This window comes from Cotesia glomerata, linkage group LG6 (genome assembly GCF_020080835.1).
Source record: "Cotesia glomerata isolate CgM1 linkage group LG6, MPM_Cglom_v2.3, whole genome shotgun sequence".
Lineage (NCBI taxonomy): Eukaryota > Metazoa > Arthropoda > Insecta > Hymenoptera > Braconidae > Cotesia > Cotesia glomerata.
In genome coordinates this window covers 9,608,568-9,622,119 of record NC_058163.1, presented here as the reverse complement: position 1 = coordinate 9,622,119, position 13,552 = coordinate 9,608,568, and the positions used below count along the sequence as shown (strand labels likewise).

At 29.7% G+C, this 13,552-nt stretch overlaps 3 protein-coding genes across 3 annotated transcripts; all 3 read right to left on the bottom strand.

The window, feature by feature from the left end:
* Positions 1-541: 541 nt before the first annotated feature.
* LOC123267875 (poly [ADP-ribose] polymerase 1-like) lies at positions 542-1,178 on the bottom strand. Its single transcript, XM_044732761.1, has 2 exons — positions 1,141-1,178; positions 542-1,067 (listed from the first exon to the last, which is right to left on the bottom strand). Exons 1-2 carry the CDS (start codon positions 1,176-1,178, stop codon positions 542-544), a joined length of 564 nt encoding a protein of 187 aa, XP_044588696.1.
* Positions 1,179-1,189: 11 nt separating this feature from the next.
* Positions 1,190-5,759, bottom strand: LOC123267874. Its single transcript, XM_044732760.1, has 2 exons — positions 5,611-5,759; positions 1,190-1,743 (listed from the first exon to the last, which is right to left on the bottom strand). Exon 2 carries the CDS (start codon positions 1,700-1,702, stop codon positions 1,190-1,192), a length of 513 nt encoding a protein of 170 aa, XP_044588695.1. The 5' UTR covers positions 1,703-1,743; positions 5,611-5,759.
* Positions 5,760-6,666: 907 nt separating this feature from the next.
* On the bottom strand, positions 6,667-13,108 carry LOC123267463 (poly [ADP-ribose] polymerase-like). Its single transcript, XM_044732092.1, has 2 exons — positions 12,917-13,108; positions 6,667-7,909 (listed from the first exon to the last, which is right to left on the bottom strand). Exon 2 carries the CDS (start codon positions 7,896-7,898, stop codon positions 6,723-6,725), a length of 1,176 nt encoding a protein of 391 aa, XP_044588027.1. The 5' UTR covers positions 7,899-7,909; positions 12,917-13,108; the 3' UTR covers positions 6,667-6,722.
* Positions 13,109-13,552: the final 444 nt, after the last annotated feature.

Sequence of the window (13,552 nt, the reverse complement as noted above, 5' to 3'; positions counted from 1 at the left end):
ACAGTAATTTAAATTAAAACATTTTGGTAAAAACTGAACCTAAATTAGAATAAAATCAAGTTTAATCTTTGCTTAAATAATACTTATCGATGGAATTTAAAATATTGAATTTCAATATTTTAATAATACATCCTTATAAGAATTTATAAGTTAAAAATTAGTTTCAAAAACAAGCGCGCAATAAACTTTAAAATCTAGTTGAAAAATAATTTTTGCGATTCATCAAACTAGAAATGATATCAAGTACAATAATCTTAACAATTTAAGCAAATTAAAGAACTAAGTCTGTTTATAACCATTTATAATTCTTTAAATTTAAGAACAATTCTTAAAAAATAACTCTATAATATTTTAAAATACTCAGCAATATTAAAAATATACTGCCATATCATCTTGCGTGAAGTAAAATGATAACTTAATAGTAACATTAATTGTAATAATCATCATCCTCATCATCATCATCATCATCATCATAATCATAATCATCATCATAATCATCATCACAATCACAGTTATCACAATCACAATCGTCATTACCACCCTAATCATAATAGTCGTTGTACTCAAAATTAACATGAACGAGATATCTGATCTTAATTTGTTTAGAATCATAAACAACAAACTCATCGTGAGCCAAATCAGTATCGGTATTTGCGCGATTAATAATTGGTCCGTAAGGTACTTCCACATCGTTCCAAAGAATTGTCTTTACATTTTGATCAGGTGCAAAGTGTCCAACTCCCCACACAGAGTTAAACTGCGTCGGAAGCGGACACATATTTTGTGCAGTATAAAATTGTGCCATATGACCCAGAGCAACTTCACAGAGAAGCATTATTCCTTCATAAGTCCTCTGCTTCCGTCTAGCACCGCAGTAACTTGCAGCTTTTGAAGACGAGTTGGTAAAGTAAATTCCCTGGCCAAAGTGAGCACCAGTTGACTCAGAGCTCGGAGGTGCAACTTCCAGACCTCTCGACAAGATGGACGCAACATTTTCTGTCTTCGTTCCGTGCCACAGCAATTTCTTTGGAAGTAAATTTCCCTTGTATCCATTTTCTTCGCCATGTCTTTTAATAATGTAGACATCGTTAATTTTTATTTTGAAGAAATAATGATTTTCAATGTGTGTTTTCGATGTACTGCCTAATTAAATCAAACGTCGAGCTGTTCTTCCACATCACCTCAATGTCTATGCGTAGTAAATGTTATAATTATTGAACAAATGTTTGTACCATCCATTGTTGTAAATTTCACCAATTTTTATTTGAAAAATACATTGGATCAACAACTGAGTAGCGTACGGCATCTCCACGTCAGTTTCTTTTCCTTCAAACGAATCCAGAGACTTGAAATTTTCATATCTTTTTCCTACAACAGAATTGTCAAATCTTTCGAGACAATACTCGAGCGGCATCCGTTCAGACACTGTGAAATGGTTCGAAGTTCCCAGCACTCCGCCATATTGAACATAGACGTACTCGTCTTCATCGTAGTGATTGTTTCCACCGTATCCAAAGTAATAAGCCAGAATCTGTTGTCTGTAGTAACGGATTCTGTTCACGCAGTCGGGATCATACTTCCAAAAAGTCATCGAATATCGGCGCTTCCGACTATCGTACACAAATGTTTCATTTTCGTATGAAGATTTGTTGTAAAATTTTATGGACTCGTCGATACAATTTTTCAACGATAATTTGGCCATGTTTTTTGCGCGATCAAATTAATCGTTGATTGAATAAGCAGCTGTTGAAAAAAAAAAGTTCAAAATAACATTGTCATTATTTAAGTAGAATTTAATGAAACAAATCAATTACAATAAAAAAAAAAATACTTTAGTTTTGAAAAGTGTTAATGGCGCGTATTAGAATTTTCTTCACGAGCATTGTTTTAAAATGATTATTCAAGTGATTTTCTAAGCTGTAATTTTCAAAATAAAATTTCATTTGGAAACATATATCGACGAAAATGAATGAAGTTCTAGTAATATTACATTTTTTTCTTAATTTTTATGAGCATTTTTTTTCTTTTCACGAATCTTCTGACAAGTTATCTATAACTTGTCAGAAGATGTTCTAAACGAAAAAAAGATGCTTTTCTTTTATTTATTTTATAAATTCAAAATATTTATAATTTTTTTTACATCCACCAAATTTAAATTTCCATCTACAAGCATGCGAGCACTATACATAAATAAAAAAATACACTTTGCTTTTGTTTATTTTTTTCATAAATTAAAAGAGCATTTTTTCAAAATAAACTTTTTTTTTTTATTTTAAGGAGGTCCTTTCGCCGCCAATGTAAAATAAAAAATATTAGATTATGAGTAAATTTAATTTTTTTCTAATAGTTAAGGTCCTTATTTATCTTATAGTGAGGTTTAAATTATACTTTACCGGACAAATTTTTGAAAAAATAAAATTTTTAACTGTTAGTATTTGTTCAGAGTCTTACGAGAAAATCAGACGTTTGCAGCATTTCTCGAATTATACTATCAGTCATAGATTAGATGAAGTAAAAAAAAACTAAAAATCAGATTTTCGAAATATTCAGGTTTCTTTTTTTGCAATAAAATATATCAGTTACCGAGATATTTATTGAGAAATTAATATTTAAAAATCACAAAAAATTCTCAAGTTACCTACAATAAAATGAAGTCAAAAGATTTGGCAACGTTGCGTAGCGCGCGAGCTTCAGACCATTCAATAAATTCAAACTAAACTTTAACGCGCTTATGTTTTTCATGCATACTTATTAGTTAATTTATTGTTAACAAATTTTCATAATTCATAATTGAAAAATAAAACAATAATTAAAAAATACTAGCATTCCTGCCATGAGACATTAGAATGTTATGGTTTTGTGACTAAACATTTTTAATTAATTTATTTATTTACACTGACTGCAAAAAGTTAAACACGGTTAAGGTTATATTGTGCAAATAAAAATGTAAACAACCGAAATAAAGCGTTGCCAAATCACGGACAGGTTTTTTTTTTTTTTTTTTTTTTTTTTTTGGGCGAGAGGAGGGAAATCTTCATAGACACCGGCTAGATGTTGGTGATGTTGGTTGCCGGTAGTGTGAGATTCTTACTCACTAAAACCCTCCCCTCTCTTGTACCTGATACTGCGGGACCGCGTTAGCATTACTTCGCAGCACCAGGCCCCCTCCACGCTGCTCCTGCAGCTTATTTCTCCGTTTCATCTTATTTCTCCGCTTCTTCTTCTTCTTCTTCTTCCTCCTCTTTTCTCTTCTCCAGCAGGACCTCTCTTACATATCCCGTCATTGCTGTCCAGTTGTCTGTCGACGTCAGCATCCAAGGGACGACGTCTTCGGGCCTTTGAGGCACTTCCTTCTCTTCCCGCCAACGCAGTCGTATTTCAGACCAACGTTGGCAGTCAAAAAAGGTGTGCTCAGCAGTGTCAGCAACTCCCGGACAGTAAACACAGTAAGGATCGTTTCGGATCCCCATACGATGTAGGTAGGCATTGAACTGTCCATGACCAGCAAGGAACTGTGTGAAATAGTAGTCTACCCCCCCGCAGTCCCTCAGTACCCAGTCACGGATCTGCCCAATAAGTCTATACGTCCAACGCCCTGTCTCCCCGGTTTCCCAGCGCTCTTGCCAGAGCTCAAAGGTCTCCTCACGTTCGCGGGTTCTCACGTCTTTCATGAGTCCTTCGCCAGCCCGCCGGGCATCCCAGATCCGCTTCCTTTCGAGACCCAGTAGGTCGATTGGAATTACCCCGAGATGACCAACACAGCTGCCTCTGAGACCGTTCGATAGGCGCAGGCTATCCTCAGCGCACCTCTTCGTTGTACCGATGCCAGTTGCTTCCGATATTTCTCTACTTTGAGTGCCTCTCCCCATATCTCTACTCCGTAGAGCATAATCGAGTTAGCGACACCCATGAGAGCTCGTCTGCGGCTGCTCCTTGGTCCCCCGACATTTGGCATAAGCCGGGAAAGATTTGCCACCGTCGTTGCTGCTCTTGTGGCCACACTGACAATCTGGTCTCGAAACGTCAATTTCGAGTCTATTGTCACTCCGAGGTATTTCAGAGCCCCCCGACTCTCGATGTGTTGATCCACAACTTGAGTCTGGAAGGGGTTCGGAAACCACCTCTGAGCTGTGAGTACCACCACCTCCGTCTTCGCGGTGGCCAGCATCAACCCATGATCGTTAAGCCATGCGTTGATGGAGGCCGCAACAAGCTTCACCAATCCCTGCGCTTCGCCTTCGTTCCGCGCAAGTATTAGTGCTGCCACGTCGTCAGCAAAACCCTCCAGCTTTACCTCCTGCGGTAGATCTAGGCGCAGAAGTGCATCATAAAGGATAACCCAGAGTTCTGGTCCGAGGATTGAACCCTGCGCTGCTCCTCCACTCAGCTCCTTCATGACCTGTCCTACAGTAGTCTCATACATCAAGTAACGATCACTTAAGTAATCATTTACGATGCGAATGAGATACTCCGATAGACCTAATTTCCGAAGCGCCCTCATTATATCCGGCCATCTTGCCGAATTAAATGCATTTTTGACGTCAAACGTCATCATTATGCATACTGGACGGCACTGATGATGACCCGTCCAGGCTTGTTTAGCAAATGAAATCACGGACAGGTTACTAACAGCTGATTTACAACAGTCAAATTAATTTTTGTATTTAACTATTTTTTTTTTTAATTTTCAAAATTTCAACGATTAATGCCTCATATACTATTTATTTTTTAATTTTAGGAATTTTTATGGGTTTTGTATTTTAATTTATTGAAAATTTACTACTACAGTTGTTATGACTCAACTGGAGCGAAAGGACTTCCTTAACGAAACGAACAGTTGAAAATTAATTCTTTCCAGGTTACATTTTTATTATGTTTCTTAAACGTAAATTTTTTTTCTTAAAATAGCTGGTCTCTGCGACAGCTTTATATTTCTCTCTTAGACAAAAAATAATTTTGAAAAAAACGTCCTACTACGTAATAGATTTTTTAATTATATATTTTATAACAGAGCGTTTTTTTTTTTCAAAATTTTCATTTGTTAAAAAAAAAAAAAACAAATTTGCAAGTGATTTATAATCATGAGTGCAACGAGGATTATAATTTTTGTGAATTTTCATATGTGGAATTTTTAAATTGAATTTTCTTCATAACAATGTCACTGACATAAAATTATAAAAAAATTTCTCATGTCAGTGAACTTCAGAGTCTTATCATTTTTTAGACTTTCACAATAAATCAATTACTAAGAAAAAAAATTTTTCTTATAAATTAAAACAATACTTTTTTGAAACATCTTTGAATGGAATTTTTCATAACATTTTTTTTTATAATAATTCATTTGTTGAAAAAAATCCTATGAATCATTCTTTGTCAGCTAACTTCAGCATCATGAAATTTAACACATCTAAAAATTTTAGTAATTTTTTTTAACAGGTGAAATTTTAAAGGAAAAAAATTTTTATTTTACTCATTGAAATTTTCAAAAATTATGAAAAATTTGTTTTAAATGTTTTATTAATATAATACTAATTTTTTTTTCAATTCAAATGTCTGTACCGATTCGGAATCATAAAACTTAACCTTACTTTCATGACAAATAACAATTACCTTATATTTGTTTGTAGTGTATCTAACTATTGATGAATAAACAACTCTGGAGGTTTAACTACCTGTTAACGTTGTTTGGCTATGATTTATAATTTATACTACTTATTATTACATCTCAAATAGTTCATAGGACCGAAATGGACATCGCGAAGACCAAGACGAAAAAGAAAGTATATTTGAAAATATACAATGAGAATGGGACTCTTATTTTCTATTTGTGGTTACCCGCCAGAGAACGCTGATCAGATAAAAAATGGCCGATATAAATTTGAAAATAATAATTTTATTTTATTTTTATTACAAAATCAAATTATTTACTTTAATTTTTTTTTAATTGATTGTTTTTGCAAAAATCATTATAAAAAAAAAATTTACATGATCATCATCAAATTATTATTTTACCATAGAAATTTACTTATGACACTGAAATCAACAGATATCTTGCAATTTTTTTAGATTTTTATAACAATCAAATAATAATCAAAAAAATTTCACGTATAAAAATTTAAAAATATTGTAAATGTGAATTTCCAAAAATATTTTTTTTATAATAATTAATTTGTTATAAAAATTAAAAAAATTGTCAGATGTCTGCTGATTTCAGAATCATAAATTTTACTTCAATTTTTAATTAATTTATTAAGATAACAAATTTAAAAAATTCATGAACACGTCAAAAAATTGTTTCACTGTTCACACTGATAGAAGGATTTGTTTATAGTTAAAAATATTTGTTAATATTTAACAAATCATTTATCAGAGACCACTTTTTAGTCCTTAATAAATATTTCTTAGTATTTAAAAAGATTTATTAATATTTAATAATTTAATATCAGATTTATTAAATACAAACAAATCATTTCAAATACTAAGAAATATTTGTTTAATACTAAAAAGTGGTCTCTAATAAATGATTTGTTTACTATTAACAAATATTTTTTGGTACAAATAAATCCTTCTATTAGTGGATAACATCATTTACTTCACAAATTAGAAGTTTTGAGTATGTTTAATAATACAAAATAAAAATAATATATATATTTAATCATAGAAAAAAGAAACAAAAATTTAGCAGATCTCATATTGTTTAAATAAAAAAAATAATTCATTTTCTAAGCGTACTCAAAATGAACCGTTAGTAAGTAACGAATTTTAATTTGATTAGGATCATAAACAATGAACTCATCATGACGTAATTTAGCAGAACGACCCAGATCTACTGTAACCAACTTTCCATAGGGAACTTGAACATTCTGAGGGATGGTTGTCACTTCAGTTGGCTCCGGCGTCAGAACTCCTCTGCCAAAAACTGAATGTTTGTCATCAGGCAATTTTATCAGATCATTTTCTGCTCTGAACTCTAACATAGTTCCAAGAGCTACTTCACAGAGCAACAACACTCCATTAGGAACTTTAGCATCAGTGTTGCAGTAATTAGCAGCCTTTGATACGCAATTACTAAAATAGATCCCTGGTCCGAACATTAAGTCGCGTTCTGATGGGTCGGGTAATTGCAAGCCGTTGGCCAAAATAGAGGAAATTTTTGTCTTTATTGTACCATGCCACAGTAATTTTTTGTTGTGCAAATTTTTTTTGTATTTCTTGATGTCATGAGATTGAACGAGAAAAACATTGTCAATCTTAATTGAATAGTGGTCATGCGTGATCGCATGTGTATTGTTGACATACTTCTCAATTATTTTAAACCGTGGGCCTTTTTTATCTAAAATTTCAATCGTGGTATGCAAATTTTTGTAATAAACGTTCATTGGATTACGTAATAAATTTTGGTCGGTCTTGTTGACAAGCTGAAACTCAACATCCTCATTCAAGAAGTCCATTACTAATTTAATTTTGATATCTTCTGGGGCTGACAATTCTTGATCAATATCATAAATCTTTAAAATTTTCTTAATAATATTTACATCCAAAATATCTTTTAATAGACATGTTATCGGTAGTTGTACTTGAGATGGCTGATAATTGGCGTCAAGAGCTGCAAAAATTAGTTTCTTTATTTTTGCCGACACAAATAACTTAAATTTAACCAAACAAGTCTTTAAACTCCAGTGTTTTTTCTTTTCGTAGTTGATACGAGATTTATAAGTACCCCAATTACGATACAGTATGTACTTGTTTTTTTGTTTACCGTGCCAAATTTCAACTTGATAGTAATGCATAGCATTTCTGTCGTGGTTACTTTTTGTAAAGGTTATCATGGAATAGTGTTGATTTCCATTTTCATAAATACGTCGTAGGTTGTTCGCATTTTCTGTATTCATTTCCATTTTTTAATTTTCTATAAAAAAAAAAAAAATAAATAAATATTTTAATTGGAAATTTAAGGGGGAACATCACTGTGACGATCGAAAAAAAGAGGCGATTTTCGGGAACTTTTTTGACAGGGAAAATAAAGGAATATGGGAATCGGGTTTTTTTTTATTTTATTAAGGGTACATTAAAGATTATTACCCTGAATTTTTATTAAAAAATATCCACAGATTCGGTAGAATCTGGCGCCAAGTTCCGTTCAAATCTGCTGTAAACGGAGCGCCAGACTACCGACTATGTTTACTGTAAGCAGAACGGTATTTTGAGGTTGCAAAATTTTATTTAATTCTACCGTACTTTTTTTTCTTAAATTGTATATTATAACAGTAATTCATACTTTATTTGACTGTTATTAATTAATTATATTCACTTATAACAATTAATCTAATTGAAATTATTAAATTTAATCAGCACAAACTATAGCAACGCAAAAATTTCGATCCTGACTTTTTTTCGATGGGCTAAGTGATCTGCCACAGACTAAATAATTTGAGAATGCATAGTAATCCTTCATTAGATGGGAAACTACAGTTAAAAAAAGATATTTCACAGCTTGCATCTATACCCGCCAGGGTGCGCTGGAATTATTTTTACATAAACTGTAGTTTCAAGGGGATAGTTTGCTATAAAAAATGCAACCAACGCGAGATTTAAGTTGGTACCAATTGTAAATTTTTATTATAATTACAAAAAATACTAAAATCCGAACAAAAACAGTTTCACTGTAAAAAATCGCGCCAAGTCCACGTTCATAAGACTATTAAGAAAAAAAAATTTGTTTTTTTCTTTACAAAAATATATAAAATAAAAGAATTAAAATCTCCACGTAACCGATTTGATTGTTTAAGATTTTCGGAAATTAAAAAATTGTGTTATAAATTTAAAAATTAAGAAAAAAATTTTGGAACGTACTTGGTGTGCGTCATTGTGTATTTCAATTTTTTTTAAGTCCTAGTAAATAGATTTTACGAATTTCATTAAAAGTAAAATATTTTGCAACCGCGCACACTAAATACGTTCCAAATTTTTTTTTTTATTTTTAAATTTGTAACAAAATTTTTTTTAATTTCCGAAAATCATAAACAATCATATCGGTACTTGGATTTTTTAATTTTTTTATTTTATATATTTTTGTAAAGAAAAAAACAAATTTTTATTTCTTAATAGTCTTATGAACGTGGACTTGGCGCGATTTTTTACAGTGAAACTGTTTTTGTTCGGATTTTAAATATTTTAAATATATTAAAAAATATTAATTGTTCCAAAGTTATTAACAATCTCGTCGAGCACTGGAGAAAATTTCCCCTCCCCCCTCCACGATCGGTTCGATAACTCAAAAACAGATCATCTGAAAATAGAAACCCAAATTGCTTTTTAATCAGTAAGGATGTAATTATCGTCGCACGTACGGAATTTGAAAAATTTTTATTTTAAAGATTTTTTTAGCCGGGTTAAAACAAAAAAAAACAATAAGAATAGTGAGAAAATTTTCAATCAGTCACCATTTTTTAAAAAATTAAAATTTTCAAAATTCCGTACGTGCGACGATAACTAAATTCTTACTGATTAAAAAGCAATTTGGGTTTTTATTTTCAGATGATCCGTTTTTGAGTTGTCGAACCGACCATGGAGGGGGAAATTTTTTCTAGTGCTCTACGAGATTGTTAATCACTTTGTAATAATTAAATATATTTAAATAAAAATTTAGGGTAATGATCTTTAATGTACCCTTAATAAAATAAAAAAATCCGATTTCCAAATTCCTTCATTTTCCCTATCAAAAAAATTCCCGAAAATTACCTCTTTTTTTCGATCGTCACAGTGGTGTTCCCCTTTAAAGTACAAAATTGATGTTTATTAATTTTTAAAAAACTTTTAATGTCCAAATCTATCAATATTTAATTAAATTTTTAATATTGATGATGGAATTAGATGTTAGACTGGGGTAAAAGAACCAAATATTGACTAGACAGCATGACAACTTGATTTTAAAATATCTAGTAATTTAATTTTATATTCAGCACGTAACTATTAATTTTTAATTATATTTGAAATAAAAATTTGCACATACACATAAATATATGCCGTTGTTATAATAAAAAAGAAAATAAGTTTGTGTATATGTCAGAAAGTTATGAAAATTAATCATTAGAATTTATTCTGGAGTTAATTTTATAACATAAAATTAAAATAAAATCGTTAATTATAATTCTATAATTTATTCTTAAGGTAGTACTACCGGTTTTAGAATTGACGTTCAGAATTTAATGAAATTTGGCATATTGGTACTTTATAATATCATAATTAAGCAGTAAAATTTTTGGAAACCTAGCAAGTCCTGAAAAAAAGATATTAATATCTACATATTTTCGCTTTTACCATTGATCCTTATGGAAAATCACAGACTTTATTTTATTTCACAAAACTGGACGTTCAGATTCTTATAAAAATCAAGACAACGAGGGAAAATAACATCTAGAACATATTTAATAACAATCAGTATGGTTTCCAAAAATATGAGAATATTTATTAATAAAAAACATTCAAAATTTATCTCTGTCTCTCTTTCTCCAACGTGATTTAGTATAGGGAAATCTACTACGTTAATCAAATAAGGTTAGGTTTTGGGATTTGACTCTTGTGGTAACGGTAGTACTACCTTAAATGTTTTCTGTAACGAAGAATAAGTACATAACAATCCGTCCTGTATTCTGTGAGTACCATTCTTTAACTGATTAAAAAGGTGTTAAATTAAAGAAGATACATTGCAATTTTAAGTATCATTACGCCACGAGAATAAACTGATGATATGGTGTACTCTGCCTAGACGCTGGCGTATGAACATCACCGTCAGCAATTTTAAAAGATAATAATAAAAATTTACAGAGACATAACATTATATAAAATTAAATACTTCATAATCAATAAATAAGTATTTGTCAAGACAATTGAATATTGAAGATTATCAACGATTTTTGTTAGAAAAATTATCTCTGTTTAAAAATATTTATTGAAAAAAATTCGTTATATGCAAATAATATCTATAGATATATACTAAAAAATTGAAATCAGTTGAAATTATTAAAAAAAATTCAAATCTCATGATAGTGAATTTTTTTCATTGAATATTTCTAAACAGGGTACGTTAATAATTGAAATATTACTCTAGTCAACAATTCCCGATATTGTAAATTATCCAATGTATCTAATATTAGTGTGGTTTCAGCCATTGATTTCAATATGAGTACTGAATAGATTATCTAATGTCGAAACTATTATAGATAAAAAAATAAAGTTATTCACAAGTTTAGTAGTATTGATGTAGTAAATAATGGCCAATATTCGAAGCAATCGGCTGTAACGTTAATCCGAGCAAAAAACAGTTTCACTGTAAAAAAATCGCGCCAAGTCCACGTTCATAAGACTATTAAGAAAAAAAAATTTTATTTCTTTACAAAAAGATATAAAATAAAAAATTAAAAAATCCAAGATACCGATATGGTTGTATATGATTTTCGGAAATTAAAAAAAATTTTTTTGTAAATTTAAAAATTAAAAGAAACAATTTTGGAACGTATTTAGTGTGCGTGGTTACAAAATATTTCACTTTTTATGAAATTCCTAAAATCTATCTACTAGGAATTTAAAAAAAAATTAAAGTACACAATCATGCACACCAAGTACGTTCCAAAATTGGTTTCTTTTAATTTTTAAATTTACAAAAAAATTTTTTTTAATTTCCAAAAATCATATACAACCATATCGGTATCTTGGATTTTTTAATTTTTTATTTTATATCTTTTTGTAAAGAAATAAAATTTTTTTTTCTTAATAGTCTTTTGAACGTGGACTTGGCGCGATTTTTTTACAGTGAAACTGTTTTTTGCTCGGATTTCAGTATTTTTTGTAATTATAATAAAAATTGACAATTTTAATTTAATACATTTCCGGTGGCAAACTATCCCCTTTAAGCTATAGTTCATGTAAAAGTTATTCTTGCACCGCCTGGCGTGTGTAATTGCAAGCTGTCAAATATCTTTTTTTTACTGTAGTTTCCCATCTATTATAAGATTAGCATGCATTCTTATATTATTTAGTCTCTGGCCGTCCGCTTTTTACATAAGAAAAAAGTTAAAATCTAAAAATCTGGGTCGCTATAGTTTGTGCTTATTATTTTTAGTAATTTTAAATAGAAATTATAAAGATAATTGATAATAATCAAGTAATACGCGTAATAAAAAGCATGAACTACTATTATAAAATATCATATAAAAAAAAAATCAAAATAAATTTGAAAAAAAATTTGTAACCTCAAAAAACTGTTCTGCTTACGGTATATACACACTCGGTAAACACTCGGTAATCTGGCTTGAGAACGGAACTTGGCGCCAGACTCTATCGAGTCTGTTGATTATTACAATTTATTGTTTATTATTATGTATTTTATAATGAAAAGTATCAGAGTTTGTAAGTTAACCCCTGAAAGGCAAACTGAGTAAAAAGTACCCACCACTAAAATTTAATTTCATTGGAATTTTGCAGACTTTGTTCATAAGGAAAATGTTATTTTTACATTATTAAATTATTTCAAAATCATATCTATCTTGGGTAGAATTATTCAAGCTTCAATTTAAAAATAAAAAAATCTATTTGTCTTTATTGGATACTTGAAATTAAAATGTACTAGTTCTTCTTACTATCATTGCTTAAAAAAAAGCATAACACTCTTTTCAGCTCATAAATTCTTTCAAGAAATTTACAAATAATCTATTTATGTTCACTTAATTTAGACTAGACAATATTTGGAGCTTTTACCCTACTGCTCAACTGTATTTTTAAGAAAAAAAAATTATAAATTATTGTACTAAAAATAAAAGTTGGTTATATTCGCACAACAATTTTTTTGGAGTAAATAATTAGCTTAAGATAATCTTTTGTTTTTTGTGCATTGTTAACTTAAAAAATAGAATGTTACCTTTTGTCTTTCTTCAATTTGTATTGTTATAGTAAATATTACTTTTAGTAATTTATAATTTTTATTAATTGTAAATTGTAAAAATTATGACTCAAATTACACCATAGGCGTCTTGTTGTTAGTTGACGGTAATGTTCACAAATGGCTTCACATTCCATATGAGTAAATTTTCATGTAAAAAAAAGAATTGTTAGAATTGTTTTATACTTAGTAAGTGATTAGTGACTTTTTGTTTTTTTATTCCAAGTTCAGGCTACTATTGTAGAATACAAAATGGCTGACACAGAAAACAACAGTTTATGTATTAATTGCGTGACAACAATTTTTTTATAGGCCAATTTTCCGATATAATTTGTGGCGTAAAGTTATTTGCAAAGAAAATAATTAATCAAAATGAGGCATTAGATTTTTTTAACATTTTATTATTTACTGTACACACAATAATTGATAAATAACATTCGACTGTTAATATACGAATATTTTTTGGTCATATTTCTTCAGTAGACTTATTTCCTGTTATATTTTATAGAGTAAAAATCTTTTTGTTTTAAGTTATTTTTGTAAAAATATATATTCTAGTTAAATTTTTATATTAGACTAATTATTATCTATCTGATCTTTAAGTTAATATATATA

Bases quoted from the DNA above. Each gene is read 5' to 3' on its own strand.
- LOC123267463 (XM_044732092.1), bottom strand. From the start codon at position 7,898: ATGGAAATGAATACAGAAAATGCGAACAACCTACGACGTATTTATGAA.
- LOC123267874 (XM_044732760.1), bottom strand. From the start codon at position 1,702: ATGGCCAAATTATCGTTGAAAAATTGTATCGACGAGTCCATAAAATTT.
- LOC123267875 (XM_044732761.1), bottom strand. From the start codon at position 1,178: ATGTGGAAGAACAGCTCGACGTTTGATTTAATTAGGCA. The intron at 1,068-1,140 runs GTACATCGAAAA...CATTATTAAAAG, and splicing joins ACGTTTGATTTAATTAGGCA to ACATGGCGAAGAAAATGGAT.